The sequence below is a fragment of the Pan paniscus genome, chromosome 3 (assembly GCF_029289425.2).
Source record: "Pan paniscus chromosome 3, NHGRI_mPanPan1-v2.0_pri, whole genome shotgun sequence".
Taxonomy (NCBI): domain Eukaryota; kingdom Metazoa; phylum Chordata; class Mammalia; order Primates; family Hominidae; genus Pan; species Pan paniscus.
This window is the reverse complement of record NC_073252.2, coordinates 172707805-172727706: the sequence shown is the minus strand read 5'-3', so window position 1 is coordinate 172727706 and position 19902 is coordinate 172707805. Positions and strand designations below refer to the sequence as shown.

General features: G+C 36.1%; 1 protein-coding gene across 5 annotated transcripts in view; it reads right to left on the bottom strand.

Moving 5' to 3' along the window:
* Positions 1-19902, bottom strand: part of ADAM29 (ADAM metallopeptidase domain 29) — a 61027-nt gene continuing 41125 nt past the window's right edge. Inside the window, exons 1-2 of one of the 5 annotated variants that reach the window (XM_055112019.2) lie at positions 12216-12442; positions 12-3008 (exon numbers count right to left, since the gene is read on the bottom strand). In XM_055112019.2, the coding sequence (XP_054967994.2) occupies positions 21-2828 (2808 nt within the window). In that variant the 5' untranslated portion in view covers positions 2829-3008; positions 12216-12442 and the 3' untranslated portion in view covers positions 12-20. Of the gene's footprint in view, positions 3009-12215; positions 12443-19902 lie in introns of those variants that run through there. The other 4 variants (XM_034959438.3, XM_008977077.5, XM_055112017.2 and 1 more) reach the window with 4 other exon arrangements.

The window sequence follows — 19902 nt, the reverse complement described above, 5'->3', positions numbered from 1 at the left end:
AAGTAGAAACATACTAGGAATTATTTTTTTAATGTACCTTTTCTGGATACAGTTTTTGGAATTGGTACTGATTGCTTTTGTTTACCACTTTGACTCCGGTAAGGTGTCACATGAGGTTGACTCTGGGAGGGTGTCACCCGAGGTTGGCTCTGGGAGGGTGTCACAGGAGGTTGACTCTGGGAAGGCGTCAACTGAGGTTGCCTCTGGGAGGGCATCACAGGAGGTTGACTCTGAGAAGGCATCACCCGAGGTTGACTCTGGGAGGGTGTCACCCGAGGTTGGCTCTGGGAGGGTGTCACAGGAGGTTGACTCTGGGAGGGTGTCACCCAAGGTTGGCTCTGGGAGGGCGTCACAGGAGGTTGACTCTGGGAAGGCGTCAACTGAGGTTGCCTCTGGGAGGGTGTCACAGGAGGTTGACTCTGGGAAGGCGTCACCCAAGGTTGACTCTGGGAAGGCGTCAACTGAGGTTGCCTCTGGGAGGGCATCACAGGAGTTTGATTCTGAGAAGGCATCATCCAAGGTTGACTCTGGGAGGGTGTCACAGGAGGTTGACTCTGGGAAGGCATCACCTGAGGATGACTCTGGGAAGGCGTCACAGGAGGTTGACTCTGGGAAGGCATCACCCAAGGTTGACTCTGGGGAGGTAACTCATGAGGTCGACGCTGAATTTTTTCCTCTTCTTTTGCAGATGGAGTTTGAACATCTTGCTGCTTTTTTATTGGTTTACTTTTTTTACAAAGTCGATAAAGACAACATAATAAAATAAACAAAACAATAAGCAACAATATACACAGATAACAGAACTTCTTTTTCTTCTTTATCTTAGGGGGTGGGCCACTGTCAACACTACCTCCATAGCCTTTTATCAGGCAGTTGGGAGGGTCCCACAGATAATTGCAATGGCAGTGATGTTTATTGTTGCAGATGCCCCTCTTGTTACAAAATGCAGGTGAGCAATTACTATTCAAGATGGTTATATGGACACAGTGCCTGTGGATGCATATATGATCTATCCCACACTCTGTTCCATCTTTCACTTCACCAATATCAGGTCCCTTCATCCCCAAATGGTAATCAGTACTCCAGCACATTATGTCATTGAAGCGAGCCCAATGCACAGTAGTATGATCACTCATATTGGGAATTTCTGTCACATTCTCACACTGAATTCTTCCACACTGGACATCTGAGATATTACACTTTATATATGTAGCATTTTTGATACCACAGTGACCAACACGGTCACCTAAGGTGTTCAATTCTTTGTAGCAAGTCTCACTTGCAGTATTTGCGCCTGCACCAAAAATCCTCCTACACTGTTCATTGCGGTCATGACAGTTCTTTTCATAGCAGTAGCCCCTCTCCTTACAGGGAATTCCATCTTCCACATAAAAGTCATCTGGGCACTTATGGGAAGTACCATTGCACCACTCTGGAAGATCACATTCATTGACCTCCTTTCTACACACTTTCCCTGATGGTAGGAACTTGCAGTCTTTGCAACAAAGCCCAAAAGCACAAGTAGAACCATCAGTCAGAGTGCAGTTTGACAGACAGCAGGGATCTTTTGCACAATGCTTTAAAGGTCCACAGTCACACTCTTCTCCTTCTTCAACAACACCATTCCCACAGCGCTTCACATTAAAGATGTCCTTTGTGTGTACTGTTTCAAGCAAACACTTTGTCCTCTCTACAGTATATTCCCAAAAATCACCATAACTACAATTGCTAAATTTAGTTATTGGTGGGTTGCCTTCATGCATTATGCATCTAGGCTGTGAACAACGACATGTATCCTCATCATGGTTCATGCCCAAATTATGACCTAGATGATGAGCCACTGCAATTGAAAAAGTGCCCAAAGTTTTGTTCATGAAAGTAACAATTGCACAGCTACGGTGTGGTGTACACATTCCTCTAAAAGCTCCTATGCCACTTAACCCTCTTAATCCTAGAGTTGTGAAAAGATGTGAGGTGTCATGTTGCATCCGGGGAGTAATGTTCTCCGACTTCCACTTGCAATACAGGTGCACAGATTTCCTTACATCATCTACTACAATGAGGTTTTTATTGGTCCAGATCTCCAAACCAAATAATAACACCTTAACACCAATGACATCCAAAATGGAATCCACTATATTAACAATAACATAAAGATCCTCCAGCAACTTTGAGTCATTCCTTTCATAACGAATGTATAGATAATTATCAATGACGACTACAATTTCAACAATCCTAAAATGGATCCACCAGCCCACATAAGAACTTTGCTTCTGAGTGGAATTATCAATTTCTTCAAATTCCATTTGGCATGTTATTTCATTTTGCATAAATCCGGATCTCATGGTTGAAAATTGTTTCTCCTCACTGTCCATCTTATATACCAGATGTTCAAACGTGGTAGAAAATGCTAGGGGCTTGATTTCATAAGCAAAGTCATTTATCTGTAATATTCCTTGAAAACCCCCAAAACAGGTACTGAGGGAAACCAGGGATTCTGGGTCCCCTTCCACATAACCATGATAGTAGCAGTTATTCTGGACAAAAGGCTGGTCCTCAAGGATAGCACCCTGGTCTGTGTAGGTGAACACAGGGAGGTGTTTGGAAAACAAAAGCTTCTTGACCTTTATGTGGATAATGTGTTTCTGGCCTCCAAAGGGCAGGATATAGGAGAGCCAGCCTGGAGGTTTCATGCCTCTGGTGGTGCCAGTTATCCTCACAGGAATCACCACATCCGGAGGGCTGTGATATTGGGGGTGCTCATCCTGGATGTGTCCAGAACAGGACAGAAACACCCCAAGCCAATGCAGCAGGAGTAACATCTTCATGTTCAACAAGGCTTCAAATCACAGTGATTTTGAAGTCCCTGTTATGGAAACACTGGTCCAGAGCAGAAGTCAGGGCTGGAGTCACAGGTGGTGTGGCTCCTTCTTCTGAGTTGGTCAGTGTGTAGTGCTGATCATTAAAGATCCATCTTCTGGCAGAGTTGAACCATCAGAGCTGCAGCACTATAAGTAAAACAAAAAGCAGCATGTGGATGAGTGTACAGAAATTCTTCTTATAAGAGAATCCAGTGGGGAAGAGGAGAAAGAGAAAAAAACATGAGATAAAAGTGATTAGTGCTTTCATCAAGGAATGACTCAAAAAATTGCCTAGAATTTGCTCTGAAATATTGATAGGGAAAAGGGAATAGGGAGTGTACAGAAAATAAAACTTGGCCATACACAGATAGTTACTGAATATAAACGGTGGGAAATTGATTCACTATACAGTTCTTTAAATATGTAATTATTTGCAAATATTTCCACAATAATTGAAACAAAAATTTTTAAGGGTAAGCTGAACTTATATCTTCAATTTCTGAGACAGTTTCAATTTACACGTGTTAAATTGTCATAAGCATTAATAGATTTTCTATTCCATTTCAGATGATAAATTAGTTGAAAACATTATCTAAGAGACATTTTTAAAAACCATTCTTATGTTATTTTAAATTTTTGGTTCTTATCATATACCTTTCTATGGCACAATATTTATTTAATTTTCTGTTTCTTCGCTAACTTCCTCTTCTCACTAGCCTTGTCAGCAGGAAGATCCTCAAGAGCATCATTTGCATCTTTCACAAATATTAGTGTCTCATATAATGCCTGGTTTAATTCTTTATGTAATAAATAATGGTTGACTTGAAGCTGATTGTTCTTGGAGTGAAATAAGTATTACTCAAAATATGTTTACACTTTATTATGTTTTTAAAGAAGAAAATTATTCAACATCTATGATAAATGCATTCTCTGGAACAAAGTTTTGTAGTTTCAGTTTTTCCTTATCCTTCGTTCTAAATACAATTTAATACTCTGAAACAAGTCAATGGACAACAACAAAAAGACTCTGAAGACTCATGGACATAGAGAATAGAAGGATGGTTAATAAAAAGAAAAATTCTGACTAGTGACCTTTGGACTTGAGGAAGGTCAGTTATCTGAGTTTCTTCTTATCTTTCATGTATATCCCAAACTGGGTGCTAGACAGATCTTTAACCCCAAACCTCCAACAGGCATAGACAAAAATAATAACAATAATAGCTAAAGAAAAGCTTTCACTTTCTGGCCAAATGACTAAGAATGGAAAAGCTCGGCAAAGACATGGGGAGGTGCTCCAGCCCCTTCTTTAGAGTCAGGGAGTCAGGACACATGTGTGTGTTGATTCACCCACAGTGGCCATTTCAGACTTGGCAGGCCCACCAAACACACTCCACATTCAGTGCACTGGTGGGCTGTCCATTCCACCCATATTGGCAACATCACAGCACTGGATGACTAACCTAACCGTCATTCGATAACCAGGTAACTAGCTAACTGATCTGCCTTCAGAGGCATCAGTGAAGCCCTACCTAGCTGATACAACCCTGCTGTAGAATAAGGCCAGTGAAATGGAGCCTGAATGAGCCACAGAAGTATTATCCATCAAACTTGATATTTCCTAGCCCTCTATCAAATGACATAGGAAGACCAAAGCCTCATTGTTTTTGTTCCTTCCATCTTCAGGCGTGAAAGTGGCCCAATGACATGAATGGCCTAGAAAGGGCCTTCTGCCCCAGATGGCACCAGCAATGATTGAGCTGAAACCCCTTCAGAATTAAAAAAGCAAAGTAAAGTATAATAATATTGAAAGAGCTATCAAAATTAAACATTTTTGGAACTCAGCCCACAAAAGCACACCAGAATATATATACTCTAAACATAGAAAGGCAACTATCTTCTAAAATAGAAAGTTTAAATAGGATCAAGCATCTCCTACAGAGTGACATCAGCAAAAAGGCAGAGTGGGAAGTTCTCCACCGTCCTACTCCCCAGAACATATTTCAACAACAATTTGAACAAATTATCTTTGTAAGAAATTCTGAAGCTAATTGAATGACTACCACATCCTGGGAAAATGAAAAATCAGAGTTACCAAAGTTGGTAGGGAGATTCAGAACATCCTCTCAGTGGAGTCCCTGTCCCCAGTGTACTGCCATACGATCAGAAAGAGAACCCCTAGTTCCCAGCTTCACCCAGTCATTGGAAGAGACTGATTTGTGTCCAGTACTCCAAAATTTTTAAAGGGCCTTTATACACGAATTACTTCTGTCAGTTGGAGCTCTGACTGGTCTACCACAATCTAGCTTTCTGCAGAGGACGGAGATGGTGGTTTCATCTGGTGGATGCCACAGACCCCGCCCCCCCCCCACAACCCAACTTCTTGGCATAGAGTAAGCAGATAAGAAATCTCAGCTTTCAGCTTCCTGCTGTGGAGGAAGAGTGCTGATCTGTGTATCTGACACTCCAACTTTTCAATGGCTGCCTGAAGATCTAGCATCTATCTAACTAGTTTTAGAGCTCGAATGGGTCTGGCACAGTCTAGACACCTGTGGGAGAATGGAGATGGGGCTTGAGCCGGTAGACAGCGTAGATCTTCCCTACTTCTCAGTACATAGAGAGCAGACAAAAAATTCCAGCTCTCAGCTTTCTCCTGGGATTGGGAAGGGTGTGGAAGATTTGACTGGTGCATCCAACACCCAAATTTCTCCAGGGCTCTCTAAAGAACTGGCATCTTACTGACCAGTCTTAGAGCTCTGAGAGGCCTATCACGGTCTAGCCACCAGGGAAGAAAATAGATGGAAGCTAGTGCTGGTGGACACCATAGATAGTCCCTCCTGCTCAGCACAGAGCAAGCAGAAAAAATATCCCAAGTGTCAGCTTTCTTCTAGAGAAGAAAAGAATTGATCATGAGCCCAGCACCCAACCTCTCCAGGACTACACAAAGAACTGGTATGAGACTTGCCACTCTTGGATCTCTGATGGGTCTGGTACAATCTAGACACCTGGGATAAAAGATTAATAGAAATGGTAGTTTGGACTGGTTGATACAATAGTTTCCCACCCCAGGTCAGCACAGAGGAGTAGACAAAAATCACACCTGCTTCTTTTCATGGAGAGAGAGAGAGAGTTATTAGAAGGACTAGAATCTCTGGCTTTGCTGGTTGGTGGAGGTTTCCTCCTATACAAGGCTAGTCTGTAAAGACTGAGAGATGACCTTCTGTGTCTAATGTGCAAATATCAACACAGATAACAGGAAAATGTAGAAACAGGCAAAGATATTCCAAACAAAGAAAGAAGAGATAAATCTTCAGAAACCAACCCTAATGAAACATCATTATATGATTTACTTCATTTAGAATGCAAAATATGATATAAAGATGTTTATGGAGGTCAATAGAACAATGCAGGAAAAAAGTTAGAATTTCAACAAAGCCATAGAAAATATTTTTAAAGTACCAAAACAGAAATCTTGAAGCTGAGGAATGCAATAACTGAATTAAATTATTTAATAGAGAGCTTCAACAATGGACTAGGCGAAGCAGAAGAAACAATCAGTGAACTTGAAAACATATCATTGGAAATGATTCAGTCAGTAGAGTAAAAAGAACAAAAATGAGCGGAGAAAACTTAAGAAACTGATAGGACCTCTTCAAGGACACCAATATAAGCATTAAGGAAGTGTCAGAGGAGAAGAGAGAAGGGGCCAGAAAGCCTGTTTAAAGAAATAATGGCTGAACACTTCCCAAATCTGAGGAAGGCAATAGACATTCAGATCCATGAAGCCCAAAAGTTCCCAAATAAGATGAACTCAAACAAATCAACATTGAGACACATTGTAATCACATTTTAAAAAGTCAAAAACAAAGTGTATTTTGAGATAAAGAGAAAAGTAACTTGTCACATAAAAGAAAATGTCCATGAAACTATCTGAATTTTTCAGCAGAAACCTTGCAGGCCAGAGGGAGTGGGATGATACATTCAAAGTTCTAAAAGAAAAGAAACTGCCAACCAAGAACACTATACCTGGCCTTTAATAGTGGAGGAGAGATAAAGACTACTTAAAATAAACAAAATCTGAGAGAGATCATCACCAATAGTATATTACCTGTCTTAGAAAAAATGCTAAAAGGAGTTCTTCAAGTTGAAATGATGGGATACTAAACAGCAACACCATAGCATAAGAAAGTATGAAACTTGACAATAAAGGTAAGTATAGGGACAAATACAGATATTGCATTACTGCAATAGTGGTGTATAAATGACTATTATTTTTTATTCATTACAAATATATTATTGTATGTATTTAAGGTATGCAACATGATATTTTCATATACATATACATAGTGAAATGATTACTACAGTAATAATGACTTTTAATTCTAGTATAAAAGTCAAAAGACAAAAGTATTAAAAAAAGAAATAAAATATGTTAAAAGAGACACAATATGAATGGATGTAAATTGCAGCAACAATAAAATAAAGTGTGGGGTAGGGTGTTAGAGCTCCTGTGTGTGACTGCAGAGATTATTCTAGAGTTTCTGTGTGCTATTGAACTTATCAGCTTAAAATAGACTATTAAGCAGTTTTTAAAATAAAGACAAACAAAATTCATAAATGTTAGCTAGATAAAGAAAAAAAGAAGACTCAATATCAGAAATGAAGAGGCAACATTACTACAGATGCCACAGAAATAAAATGGATCATAACACTATGAAAGGGATTTTCATGGAATGTTTTGGCAACAATATAGATTTTAATACTACCATAGCATGTTTATTTTTCTTTTAGCTTTTCTATTAGTTTCCTATGGCTGCTGTAAAAAATTACCACAATCTCAGTGTCTTAAAGCAACACAAATGTATTACCTTATAGTTCTGTAGTTCTGGAGGCTAAAATGAGTTTCATTGGCCAAAACGAAAGTGTCAGCAGGACTGAGTTTCTTTTTGGAGGTTAAAAGGGAAAAATCTGTTTCTCATTCCTTTCCAGCTTCTAGAAGCCACCCACATTAATGGCTCATAGACTTATTCCTTCAATTTTCAAGGATGGTTTGAGGTAGCAGGTCAAATCATTCTCATATCACTTCATTTTGACTCTGCCTCTTCTGTTTCCCTCCTTCATTTATAAGAACCTTTGGAATTGCATTGGACTCATGGTATAATACAGGGAAATCTCCCTATTTTAGGGTCATCTGATTCGCAACCTTGATTCCATCTGCAACCTTAATTCACTTTACCATGTAAATTGGAATCTTTGTCGGTTTCAGGGATTAGGACAGGAACATTTCTGGGAGACAATTATTCCACCCACTTCATCCTCTTTATTGTATTCATCTTCTTAATAACTAATCCTATTGTCTTTTAATCTGTGTATATTCTCTTTTTGTGAATTTTTCTTCCAGGAATGTAGGGTCCATATTTTTTTTTCTTGTACCTATCAAGGTGTTGTAATATAAACATGGTGTCACTTACAGTCAGTGAGGATGTGAGGAGACAGGTGCCTTCTAATACAGAATATAGAATGATAAATCAAGCCCCACACTGCAGAGAAAATGTGGCAATATGGTCAAGATCCAGAGTTTCCTTTTAAGAAATTATTCCAGAGTAATATTAAGTAATTTAATCAAATATTTATGGGAAAAATATCATAGCATTATTTATAATAGTAAAAATATGTAAAGAATTCTCAACTTTGGGTAAATAAATTAATGATATTTCATTTTTATATGGAAAAGTAATTAGTATAAATTATATTTTCAAAGGATATTAACTGACACATCAAAATACTTGGTGTTTATTTTGAGATGTAAAAGCATGATAAAAATAACTAACCTAATTTAACTTTAAAAAATTATGTTGGTATAGCATTCTTTTATGTATGTACATTACTATAAATATTTCTATATTTTTATTCATTTATTTTATATAGTTTACTGTGAAGTACACACAAATATTAACATTGGTTTTCCCTGGAATTGTGAGTTTAATTGTTACTTGTATTTTCTTTCTAAGGCCTTCCTCTAAAAATTTTTTTCAAATACATATAAATTCAATTTATAATCAGAAAAAAGATATTTTTCAAGTGAAGACATTGAAAATAGGTTCAATTTTAATTCATTTTAGTAGTTAGGATTCTGACATCCTATGTAGAAGTTTTTTTTAATTTTTACTTTGTTTTTGGTTCTGTAATTTTATTTAAAATATATAATGGTATAAAGAAGACAATGATGATGGTGATGAAGAAAAATGAAGAGGATGAATTGCCACACTGTCTTCAACAGTGTGCACATGTACCCTAGAACTTAAAGTATAATAATAAAAAATTTTTTTAATAAATAAATAAAAGAAAAATGAAGAAGATGATGTTAATTTTTCCAATACTGGAAAATAAGAGACTAAGTTTTCTAATGACAGATCTGACTACGTGATGGAAAGTCTTTGTGAACGTTGAATTTTCTAGGGTGAAGATCCTCTCATCTTTCTTTCTTTTTTTTTCTAGAACTAATCCCCTTATGCAAAAATACGAATAGCAACAATGATGTTGAGAGGATTTATGTGAGTTTAAATGTAGGAAATGAATTTCATAAAATTCAAGGTACTTATACTTGAAGACAATCTATGACAGTGGCAATTTTGTTTTCCTAATTGACTTACAGATATAAGACAAACACGATCTAAATTACATTAAGCTGTGTGTGTGTGTGTGTGTGTGTGTGTGTGTGTGTGTTGGCGGAAAGTGGCAAACTGATTTTAAAGTTTATATGAATGTTCAAAGTACCTAGGAATATCCACAATAATCTTTATAAAGAAGTACAAAGTTGATTATTTATGCTACCTATTTCCCTATTCACTGGGTAGTCAGAATGTGCTGCAGAATAGAACATGACATGAATGTGGCCAAAGTTAAAAGCAGATAATTGCCACCGAGAGAAGAAACCAGGACATGATTCAAGATTGCTGAAAACAAACAACATGCACACTAAGGTCAAGTCTAAAGTGCTTATGTACAAAAAGTGGAGAGAGACACTGTACACAAGATCCAGTCCTTTGCAATGCATTGGACCCCACGGCCAGAAGATCTGATCCACAGTTGGCATGGGCAGTGTGACTGCAGACATTTAACTTCCTGCTGCAGTGCAAGAGCCTTAATCCTTCCCCGATGTAGTCTGAAACACAGTAAGCTAGAGCTGTTCCAGAGGGCCACTGATGCACTTGCTTAAGTCCTCCTGCTTGATAGGTCTTTGGATTATAAAGGTGTGTGCAATTGTCAAATGACAGTGAATGCACACTTTGTCTAGTGTAATTCATTGTATGTATATTTTAACTCAAAAGAAAAAGCTAAACAAAATTCAGATCTAGCTCATGGTGTTCATGACGAAGTATTTAAAGGCAAGTATACTGACACCTGCAGTGTACTTAGAAAGAAACACGAAGGAAAAATCATGGTTTTATAGAGGAATTGACAAATAAATAATAAAGCGAGTATAATGAACAAAATAATTCAGTTTCTGTTAAGATTTTAGCTATTTGATAGCAAAATTATTCTGGGAAGAAATAACTTGTGAGTATTAAATCAGAAGAAAAGGCCATGAAAGGAAGACATTCCAAGTAGTGGATGTCTGTATTGGAGAAACCATATCTGTACTGGAGAAAGCATATCGGTTCATGCGATTGTTTTTTTTTGTTTGTTTGTTTGTTTTTTTTTGAGACGGAGTCTTGCTCTTTCGCCCAGGCTGGAGTGCAGTGGCGCGATCTCAGCTCACTGCAAGCTCCGCCTCCTGGGTTCACGCCATTCTCCTGCCTCAGCCTCCCGAGTAGCTGGGACTACAGGCGCCCGCCACCACGCCCGGCTAATTTTTTCTATTTTTAGTAGAGACGGGGTTTCACCGTGTTAGCTAGGATGGTCTCGATCTCCTGACCTCGTGATCCGCCCGCCTCGGCCTCCCAAAGTGCTGGGATTACAGGCGTGAGCCACCGCGCCCGGCCTATGCGATTGTTTTGTCTTAACCACCCAACAATTCAGTGTTTGTTTATGAAAATCAATAAGCATTAAATGAGTCCAAGCGGTTTCATGACAGGACTTAATTCTAGAGAACTGCAGTAACTTCTTGGATGAGCCAAACTGTTTTAATACATAGGGATTGCAAATAAATTGCACTAGTTGTTACCAAACTCAGGAAATATCCAGTGCTTTTCCTTTCACACCATTTCTTGCTATATGCAGTGTTTCCCCTTTCATCATCAAATCCATTAAGGTGGGCCAAAAGCTTTTGAAGGAAATTAGCACATTTTGAAATATTACAGATTTTTAAAGGATGTGAATTAAATGAAGCAATATATGAGAGCCACTTTGTGAGCAACTTAACAAATTTTGGAAAATAGCAAAAGAGGGTAGACAGGATATAAATGAAGTATTCAGATACATTTCTTAGAAACTCCAAGTACCAAAGCTAATTCAGGTAACCACCACTACTGCTTTTAAAGTAATAATAATAATAAAATGAAAAGAAGAGATAATAAAAGAAAAATCTTGTTACCTCAATGATTGAGATGAACAAGTTTACATATACATTTAATTAGAATGTTGAGAGAATAAAATAAGAAAAATAAGTTAACAGTTTGAAGCCCCTTTGATTCACTATTTCAAAACTTCAGAGGTGGGCTTCTGATTTAAAACAAACTCAAAAATGTTAGAAGTTCCATGGCTTTATTGAATTATCTTAGAAAGAGGTGAAGCTGCAATAAGTTTTAATAAGGGAGGCACTAGCAAACTCATACAAATGAAAGCTAGCACAATTAAATTTTCTATACAAGTATGTACACAAAGTGCTTAGATGGGCGATATATGCAGGAAAACATACACACAGGATTATATGAGCAGGCACACTGCCAGTTTGAACTGAAAGGGAAAGTGATGGGATGAAATGAAGGAAAGCTCTTGGATTTCTATTTTTAGGACTGAATTATTTTGCCATTCTGCTACAAATATATGCTATTCTTCAAGAGAATGGAAGAATTATCCCAAAGGCAATTCAGAGATCATTGGGGATGCCTCTTTGGTCTCAAAGAGTGAGGGACATGATCTTGACTAACCCAGGCCAGCTACCAGGCCCCATAAATCCTTGGGGGTATGGCCCATGACCAGCAGAGCCATGGAGGCAGAAGTGCTGCCCCAGTGGTTCTGAAAGGCAGAGCATCAAACCAGACAGGATTAACATGTTAATATTTAATGATATTTGCCTTGCTAGGTTTTGGACTACCTTGAGATAAATTATCCATTTCTTTCTTCAGATTTTTACCTTTGGAATAGGATGTCTATCCTACTCCTGTCCCATACCTGTATTTTGAAATTGCATACCTTATCTAGTTTCACAGTTTCATAGCTGGAGGGATATTTAGTTTTAGCATGGATTTTTGCTTGGAGTCTCACCCATATCTGATTTTAAAAATGCTTAGAAGAGGCTTTGAATTTTAGACTTCAGAGTTGATGCTGAAATGAATTAAGGCTCATGGGCCTGTTAAAATGGAATGAATATATAGTCAGCCTTCTGTATCTGTGGGTTCCACATCCATAGATTCAACCAACTGTGAATCAAACACATTTGAAAAAAAATTGCATCTGTACTGAACATGTGCAGATTCAGTTTTCTTGTCATTTACCCACTAAACAATAGAGTATAGCAAATATTTACACAGCACTTACATTGTGTTAGGTATTATAAGTAATCTAGAGATGATTTAAAGTATATGAAAGGACATGCACAAGTTACGTACAAATATTACACCATTTTAGAAACTTGAACATCTGGGTTTTGGTATCTGCGAGAGGTCCTGGGACCAATGCTCCTTGGATATCAAGGGATGACTGTATTTTGCTTTTGAGAAAGACATGAATTTGTTGTACCAGGGCCCAATGCTGTGGACCAAATTGTGTACCCACTAATTCACATGTTGAAGCCCTAATCTTCAGCATAATGTTATTTGGAAGTGGAGCCTGTGGATGTTAATTAGGTTTAAATGAGATCATGAGAGCAAGGCCCCCATGATGAGATTCATGCCTTTATAAGAGGATGAGGACACCACATCTCTCCTCCTCTGAAATACAGACACAGAAAGAAGGCAGTGGTAGGCAAACCATTTTTTTAAGAGCAAAAGAGGGCTCTCATCAGACATCAAATCTGCTGCTGCCTCTATCTTCGTATTTCAAGGCTCCATAATCACATGAGCCAGTTTCTTATAATTAACCTCATGTTTCTTATAATCATATATAAGTACATAGGTAGGTAAATAGATATAGATAGATAGATAGATAGATAGATAGATAGATAGATAGATAGATAGATGATAGATAGATAGATGATAGATAGAGCTTGATGTGGTTTCTCCCCATGAAAACTCATGTTAAAATTTGATCCCTGAAATAGTAGTATTGGGAAGTGAGGCCTGGTATGTGATGTTCAGGTCATGGGGGTAAACCTCTTATGAATACATTAATGCATTTATTTGGGGGAGTGAGTTCTCACTGTTAAGAGAATGGGTTATTTCATGAGAGCTGGTTGTTCATTAAAAGGGTCTGGCTTCCTTGGTTTCTCTCTCTCTCTTGCTTCCTCCCTTACCCTCTGATCTTTTTGCACCCTTCTGCTTTCTGCCACGAGAGGAAGCAGCATGAGGGAGTCCCTCACAAGACCTAGAATCAGAAGCCAAATAAACCTCTTTTCTTTATAAATTATCCAGCCTCAAGTATTCTGTTATAGCAACACTAAAAAGACTAATATATAAATAGTCCTCTTTTTCTCTGTGAAATGATAACTAAAGATTTTGGTAGTGTGAGTCAGTAACTAATAATTGCTGGAGTTGGCTCTAGAATCCAGTTCTCTTTGACTTCCATAAACCACCATCTCCTGTTCATTGATTTTCTGTGTTTTTTTTTATTTTTTTTTGCCTACTCACCTGGCCAAACACTTATGAACATATACATAAAGAATTTTGCAAACACAAGAAAGATTTCATAAATCATCTTTTAAAAAATAAGGTACCCATAATCTTGTGGTTAAATTCAACTTTCTATGTTAAGAGTTTTACTCTTACATGTTTATATTTAATTTGTAATTAAATTTCTTAATTTATCCGGCCACTGCATTCCATTTACTCAATTTTAACAAGGTGCAATACTGTATTAATGCATTTAAAATGTGTCCTTGAGAATGTAAGATCTAGTCCGAAAAATATTAGTTACATAGTAAAATAATTTTAGTAAAATAGATAGATTATGGTCTCCTAAGAATCTGTACTAATTTCCTTCATGTTTCATATTTTCTTAATTATTTTGGGGTTTCTTATCTTTACACTTCTGTATTCTCTGCAATGCTGTATTAGTTTAGTAGGGTTGCCAAAACAAAAGTATAGTATCACAGACTGAGTGGCTTAAACAATTTATTTTCTGTTATGGTATCTAGAAGTCTGAGATCAAAGTGTTGGCAGGTTTGGTTTCTCTTGAAACCTTCCCACTTGGCTTGTAGATGGCTGTCTTCTGACTGGGGCTTTACATGGTTTTTTCTCTGTACATACAATCTTTGATGCCTCTTGAGTGTACTAATTTTCTCTTCTTATAAGGACACTGGTCAAATTGGATTCGAGCCCACCCTAATTACTTCAGTTAATCTTAATCACCTCTTTATAGAAGCTATCTCCAAATGCAGTCACATTCTCAAGTACTGGGGGTTGGGCCTTCAAACCATACATAATTTATAGAAAAAAACATTTTATTATCCTAGATAATACTGTATTTAATCAACAAATGACCCATTAATTGAGTCACAAAAGATAGCTTAAGAGGAAGTATAAATAAGATCAAACTACGTTTAAATTAACATTTACTAGGCCAGGCGCAGTGGCTCATGCCTGTAATCCCAGCACTTTGGGAGGCTGAGGCAGGCAGATCACGAGGTCAGGAGTTCGAGACCAGCCTGGAAACCCCGTCTCTACTAAAAACGCAAAATTTAGCTGGGCACGGTGGTGGGCACCTGTAATCCCAGCTACTTGAAGGCTGAGGCAGGAGAATCGCTTGAACCCAGGAGGCAGAGGTTGCAGTGAGCCGAGATCATGCCATTGCACTCCAGCCTGGGTGACAGAGCAAGATTCTATCTAAGAAAAAAAATTAAAATGAAAAAACCTTTACTATTTGTCCTTCAAGTTTTTCATTCTGTTTCTGTCAGTGAAAATATTATACTTTACAACATTTTAATAAAACTTAAAATATATATTTAAAGTAGTGAGGAAAGTACAGTGAATCTCTTTATTTCCCAACTTATCAGGATTTTGCTATATGTGGTTTATATGCATCCCTTCATCTTTTTTTTGCTAAGGCCTTTAAAGCAAATTCCACATGTCATTTTACCACTGAATCTCTGAACAGAGGACACAGTCTTACTTAATGGTAAAGCCAGTATGTTTCAAGAAAAATTATCAAGTGTTTCTTTCATATAAATTTACACCTAATCAAGAATCAAATTTGTCTGATATCATAAAAATTACACCGTTTGTTTATGTGAATCAGGATCCATAAAGACCACCTATTGCATTTATATTCGATGTGTCTCTTAAGCTTCTTACAGTCCAGATTTGTCCCCCTCACTCTGTTAGCCATCCATTTGAATGTACCATATCCTAATGTGTCTGTCTATTTTTTAGTTGCATTTATATTTTTTCCCTTATTATGTGTTTTCCCATGTAAATGGAAGTTAATGCTAGAATTTTGATTAGATTCAGGCCAAGTATTTTAATGAGACTACCTCATAGATTGTCCCATGTACTTCATACTGAATTTCATCAGGAAGCACAAAACACTAATTGTCTTACTTTCTGAGATGCTAAAGTTTTTCAGTGGATTTGGGTGGTAACAGCTTCATTTTTTCATTGGTAGAGCATTCTAATAATTTTTCATGTTATTTTATTGATAATTCATGCTTGACTCAATTATCAACACTAAATTTCTCTTCACTATACTAGGAAATCATGATTAATTAATACAAACAAATGTTGAATCAAGTAATTCAAAGTTTTTCTTTTTCTTTCAAATTTTTTTTTTCATTGACATATACAACTGTATGTATTTACTGTGTACAACATGATGTTTTGAAGTACATATACATTGTGGGATGGTTAAATCTAGCTATTTAACAAATGTATAACCTAACACAGTTATCATTTTTGTGGTGAAAACACTTAAAATCCACTCTAGCATTTTCCAAGAATACAATATATTGTCATCAGTTACAGTCACTCTGATGCACAATGTCTTGAAAGTACTCCTACTCTGTAAATCTTTTTTTTTTTTTTTTTTTGTGACGGAGTCTCGCTCTGTCGCCCAGGCTGGAGTGCAGTGGCGCGATCTCGGCTCACTGCAAGCTCCGCCTCCCGGGTTCACGCCATTCTCCTGCCTCAGCCTCCCGAGTAGCTGGGACTACAGGCGCCCCCCACCATGCCCAGCTAATTTTTTTGTATTTTTAGTAGAGACGGGGTTTCACCGTGTTAGCCAGGATGGTCTTGATTTCCTGACCTCATGATCTGCCCACCCCGGCCTCCCAAAGTACTGGGATTACAGGCATGAGCCACTGCACCAGGCCTCTAACTGTAAATCTTTTTAACATGATAGCTATAGAAAACATGAATTGATAATTTCAGATGCAAACTTTACATATGAAGTTAATAATCAGTATTTACTTTAAAAGTTTATGCAAATTTTACATATGAAGTTAATCAGTATTTACTTTAAAAGTTTACGTATCAAATTATTATTTTTATTTTCTTTCCTTGTCTTTCTATTACAACATACATACTACTTGCTATGAATGTTTCTATAAAAATGGCACCACTTAAAATATAATAATTAATAGAAAGAAAAAATACAGAACACTATATAATTCTTAATTGGAGAAGGTCACCATAATTCTTAAAGACAGAAAGTGTCTGAAGGAAAGATGAAGAAGCCAGTGAAATCTTTATGGAGTTGGTAAGGTTTAAGCAAAGTGTGTGCTCTGACTGGATAGGCTGTATGGCAATACAGTAATCCCAAATTCATCATGATAATTAAAACAAGAGAGAATTGCTGTTAGCATATAACTTATTTGAAAGCCAGTGATAAAAAATGTTTTTCTAATTCTTGTTTTATTTCTTATTATGAAATGGTTTAGATCTTTTTTCTTAGGTATGTTTGTTTTAAATTTGGAATGTATCTAATGTAGTAATAACGAGAAATGATTTTTAAATATTTCTTTTAAACTAAAACTTAGTTTTTAAATTTTTAGCTTGGTATGGAATCTTTCTCATTTGTACTAACGAGCACGAAATGATTACTAAAAGCATTAGAATCACAAGATAGTCATTGTAACTAATGTGGGTCATTATAATTTTAGACTTCTTACTTCCTTATAATGAGTCATTAACTAAACCTGCAGCATAAAGTTTCACTGCCTAAAGGTGAAATATGAGAGAACTCTCATATTTAATATTATCAATCATATATCAACTATATAATGTATAATATCTATTATATATAAATATATCATAATATCAAATAAGATGAGCTTCAGAGTAAAATGTATTACTGTATGTAAAAAGGGATATTTTCTAGCAATATAATGAGAAGTTTATAAAAAATAACCATCATAAATGTGTCAAAAGACAATATTACAATAAATTTAACATAAAGATATAATTATTTTTTATTTTTAATTCTGGAATCAGGAAACACCTCATTTTATAAAATAGAATGAATATTCCACAGGCCATGCCAGAATGGTTGGTTTTTGTAAGGGAGGAGCAAGAAGGCAGAACAATTTTAGAAAGCAGATCAGTTAACATAAAGTTACTACAGGTCACTTTTCTTGTAAGGTTGAAGCAAAGGAGACAGTTCTTATCACACTGACTCAGGTAGACTGGGCTCTTTTTGATTGGTTGCTATGAATCTCCTGTCTTCAGGGAAAACTGGTCTATTTGGGGATCTACCTACTTCCTTGCACATAGTATAAGTTATACCATTTTGGTTTGGCCTGGTTTGATGGGACCTAGTTCAGGAAGTTAGTGCAAAACAATGCCCTCCTGTAAACCTTGTTTAACAAATATGTTTACACTTAATAACAGAGCTTCAAAATGCACGAGAAAGATATTGATAGAATCAAAGAGGCAGTCCAAAACAGCAAGCGTGGAAATTTTAGCATGTCTCACAAAGCATTTGATAGAGCAATTAGAGAAAAAACTACTAAAGATGTAAATATTCTTAGGTCCCTTCTCATCCAGAATGATTTAATTGAGAATTGTAGAACAATATACCTAAAAAATACAGAAAACTCACTGCAGATGATACATACACAAAGTCCACATAAAAAATCAAACAAATCTAAATACTTTTTAAGAAACTGAAATTATACTGTGAATATACTTTGATAATAATTAAATTAAATTTGTCATAAGTAATAATAAGATATGATACTTAAAATTTGGAGATTAAACAACTTCTAAATAATCCATAATGATAGGAAGAATCACAAAGAAAATTAGTAAATATTTCATAATAAAAAGTGATGAAAAAAATTAACAGACCAAAGTTTATTATTTCCAACACCAGGAAAATTGATAGTAGCCTATGTATATTATTCGAGAAAACACTAAGTGAGCAAAAAATTATCAATATCAAGGATAGAAGGATTATCACTATAAATCACATAGACACTTGAATGTTAATAAGAAAATATTATAAACAACTTCATAACACCTTTATGAATACTTAGGTGAAATGATAAGTTTATTTTTAAAAACACATCATCAAACTCACAAAAGAATAAACAGAAAATGTGAGTAGTCTTTTATTGGATTCATTGTAAAAATCATTGTTATAAAGAAAACGCAGCCCCAGGTAGTTTTGACACTGAATTCTATAAAATCTCATAAGAAATGTATAAACTGAATCTTACACCAACTACTTCAGGACACATTGACATGGCTACATTAAGAAAAAGTAAAAAATAAAATGCAGAAAACTTTCTTAAAGTAACAGAAATGAATGTGTTTAATGAACTTATCAGTAGACTCAACACTATTAAGAAAATAATAAACGAAGCTAGCGGCAATCTTGAAGATAGAAATTTACCAATTGAAGTACAAAGAGAAGAAAAAAGATTTTAAAAACAAAATATTCAGGAACTGTGGAGAAATATTAAAAATTTATAAGAAAACACTAGAGAAAAAAAGTAAACGAGAACTAAAATGGCCATGAACTTTACAAAATTAATAACAGCCACTAATCCACAAACCAAGAAACTCAGAAAACACCAAGCAGGGTAAATATTACATTCAGACACACACACACACACACACACACACACACACACACACACACACACACACACAGTCTTTCTCATACACACAAACCACAGTAGGAATATTTTATTTCAATTGCATTAAAGCAAAAAAAAAAAAAAAAAAAGGTCTTGAAGGAAGCTGGTAAGGGGCACCTTACTTACAGAAGAATTAGGTTTAGAATTACAGCTGACTTTGCCCCTAAAATAATGAAAACAAGAAGATTATCAAACCTCTAATGTATTGAGGGAGAAAAAAAATCCCTGCCAACCTAGAATTCTACATCCACAAAAATCATTCTTCAAAAATAAAGGAGAAGTAATATTCTCAAACCAAAACTAATGACATTGACAGCAGAACTGTCATACAGGAAATGTTAAAAAAAATTTTTCCGGAAGAAGAAAAATGATATAAGTCAGAATCTTGAAACTACATTTTTAAAAGGGCATCAAAAAAGGAATAAAGTGAAATATTTTATTTGTCTTATATTTAACTGATCTAACAGTTAATTATCTAAAGCAATAGTAATAACAATACATTTAGGTAATTCAAGAATATAAGTAAGTAAAATAATGATGACAGCAACATCAGAAGCGACAGAAGGGAGAATGTGGAACACTGTGTTACAAGGTACCTATGCTACAAATAAAATATAGTGTTATCTGAAGTTGAACTAACTTTATTTAACA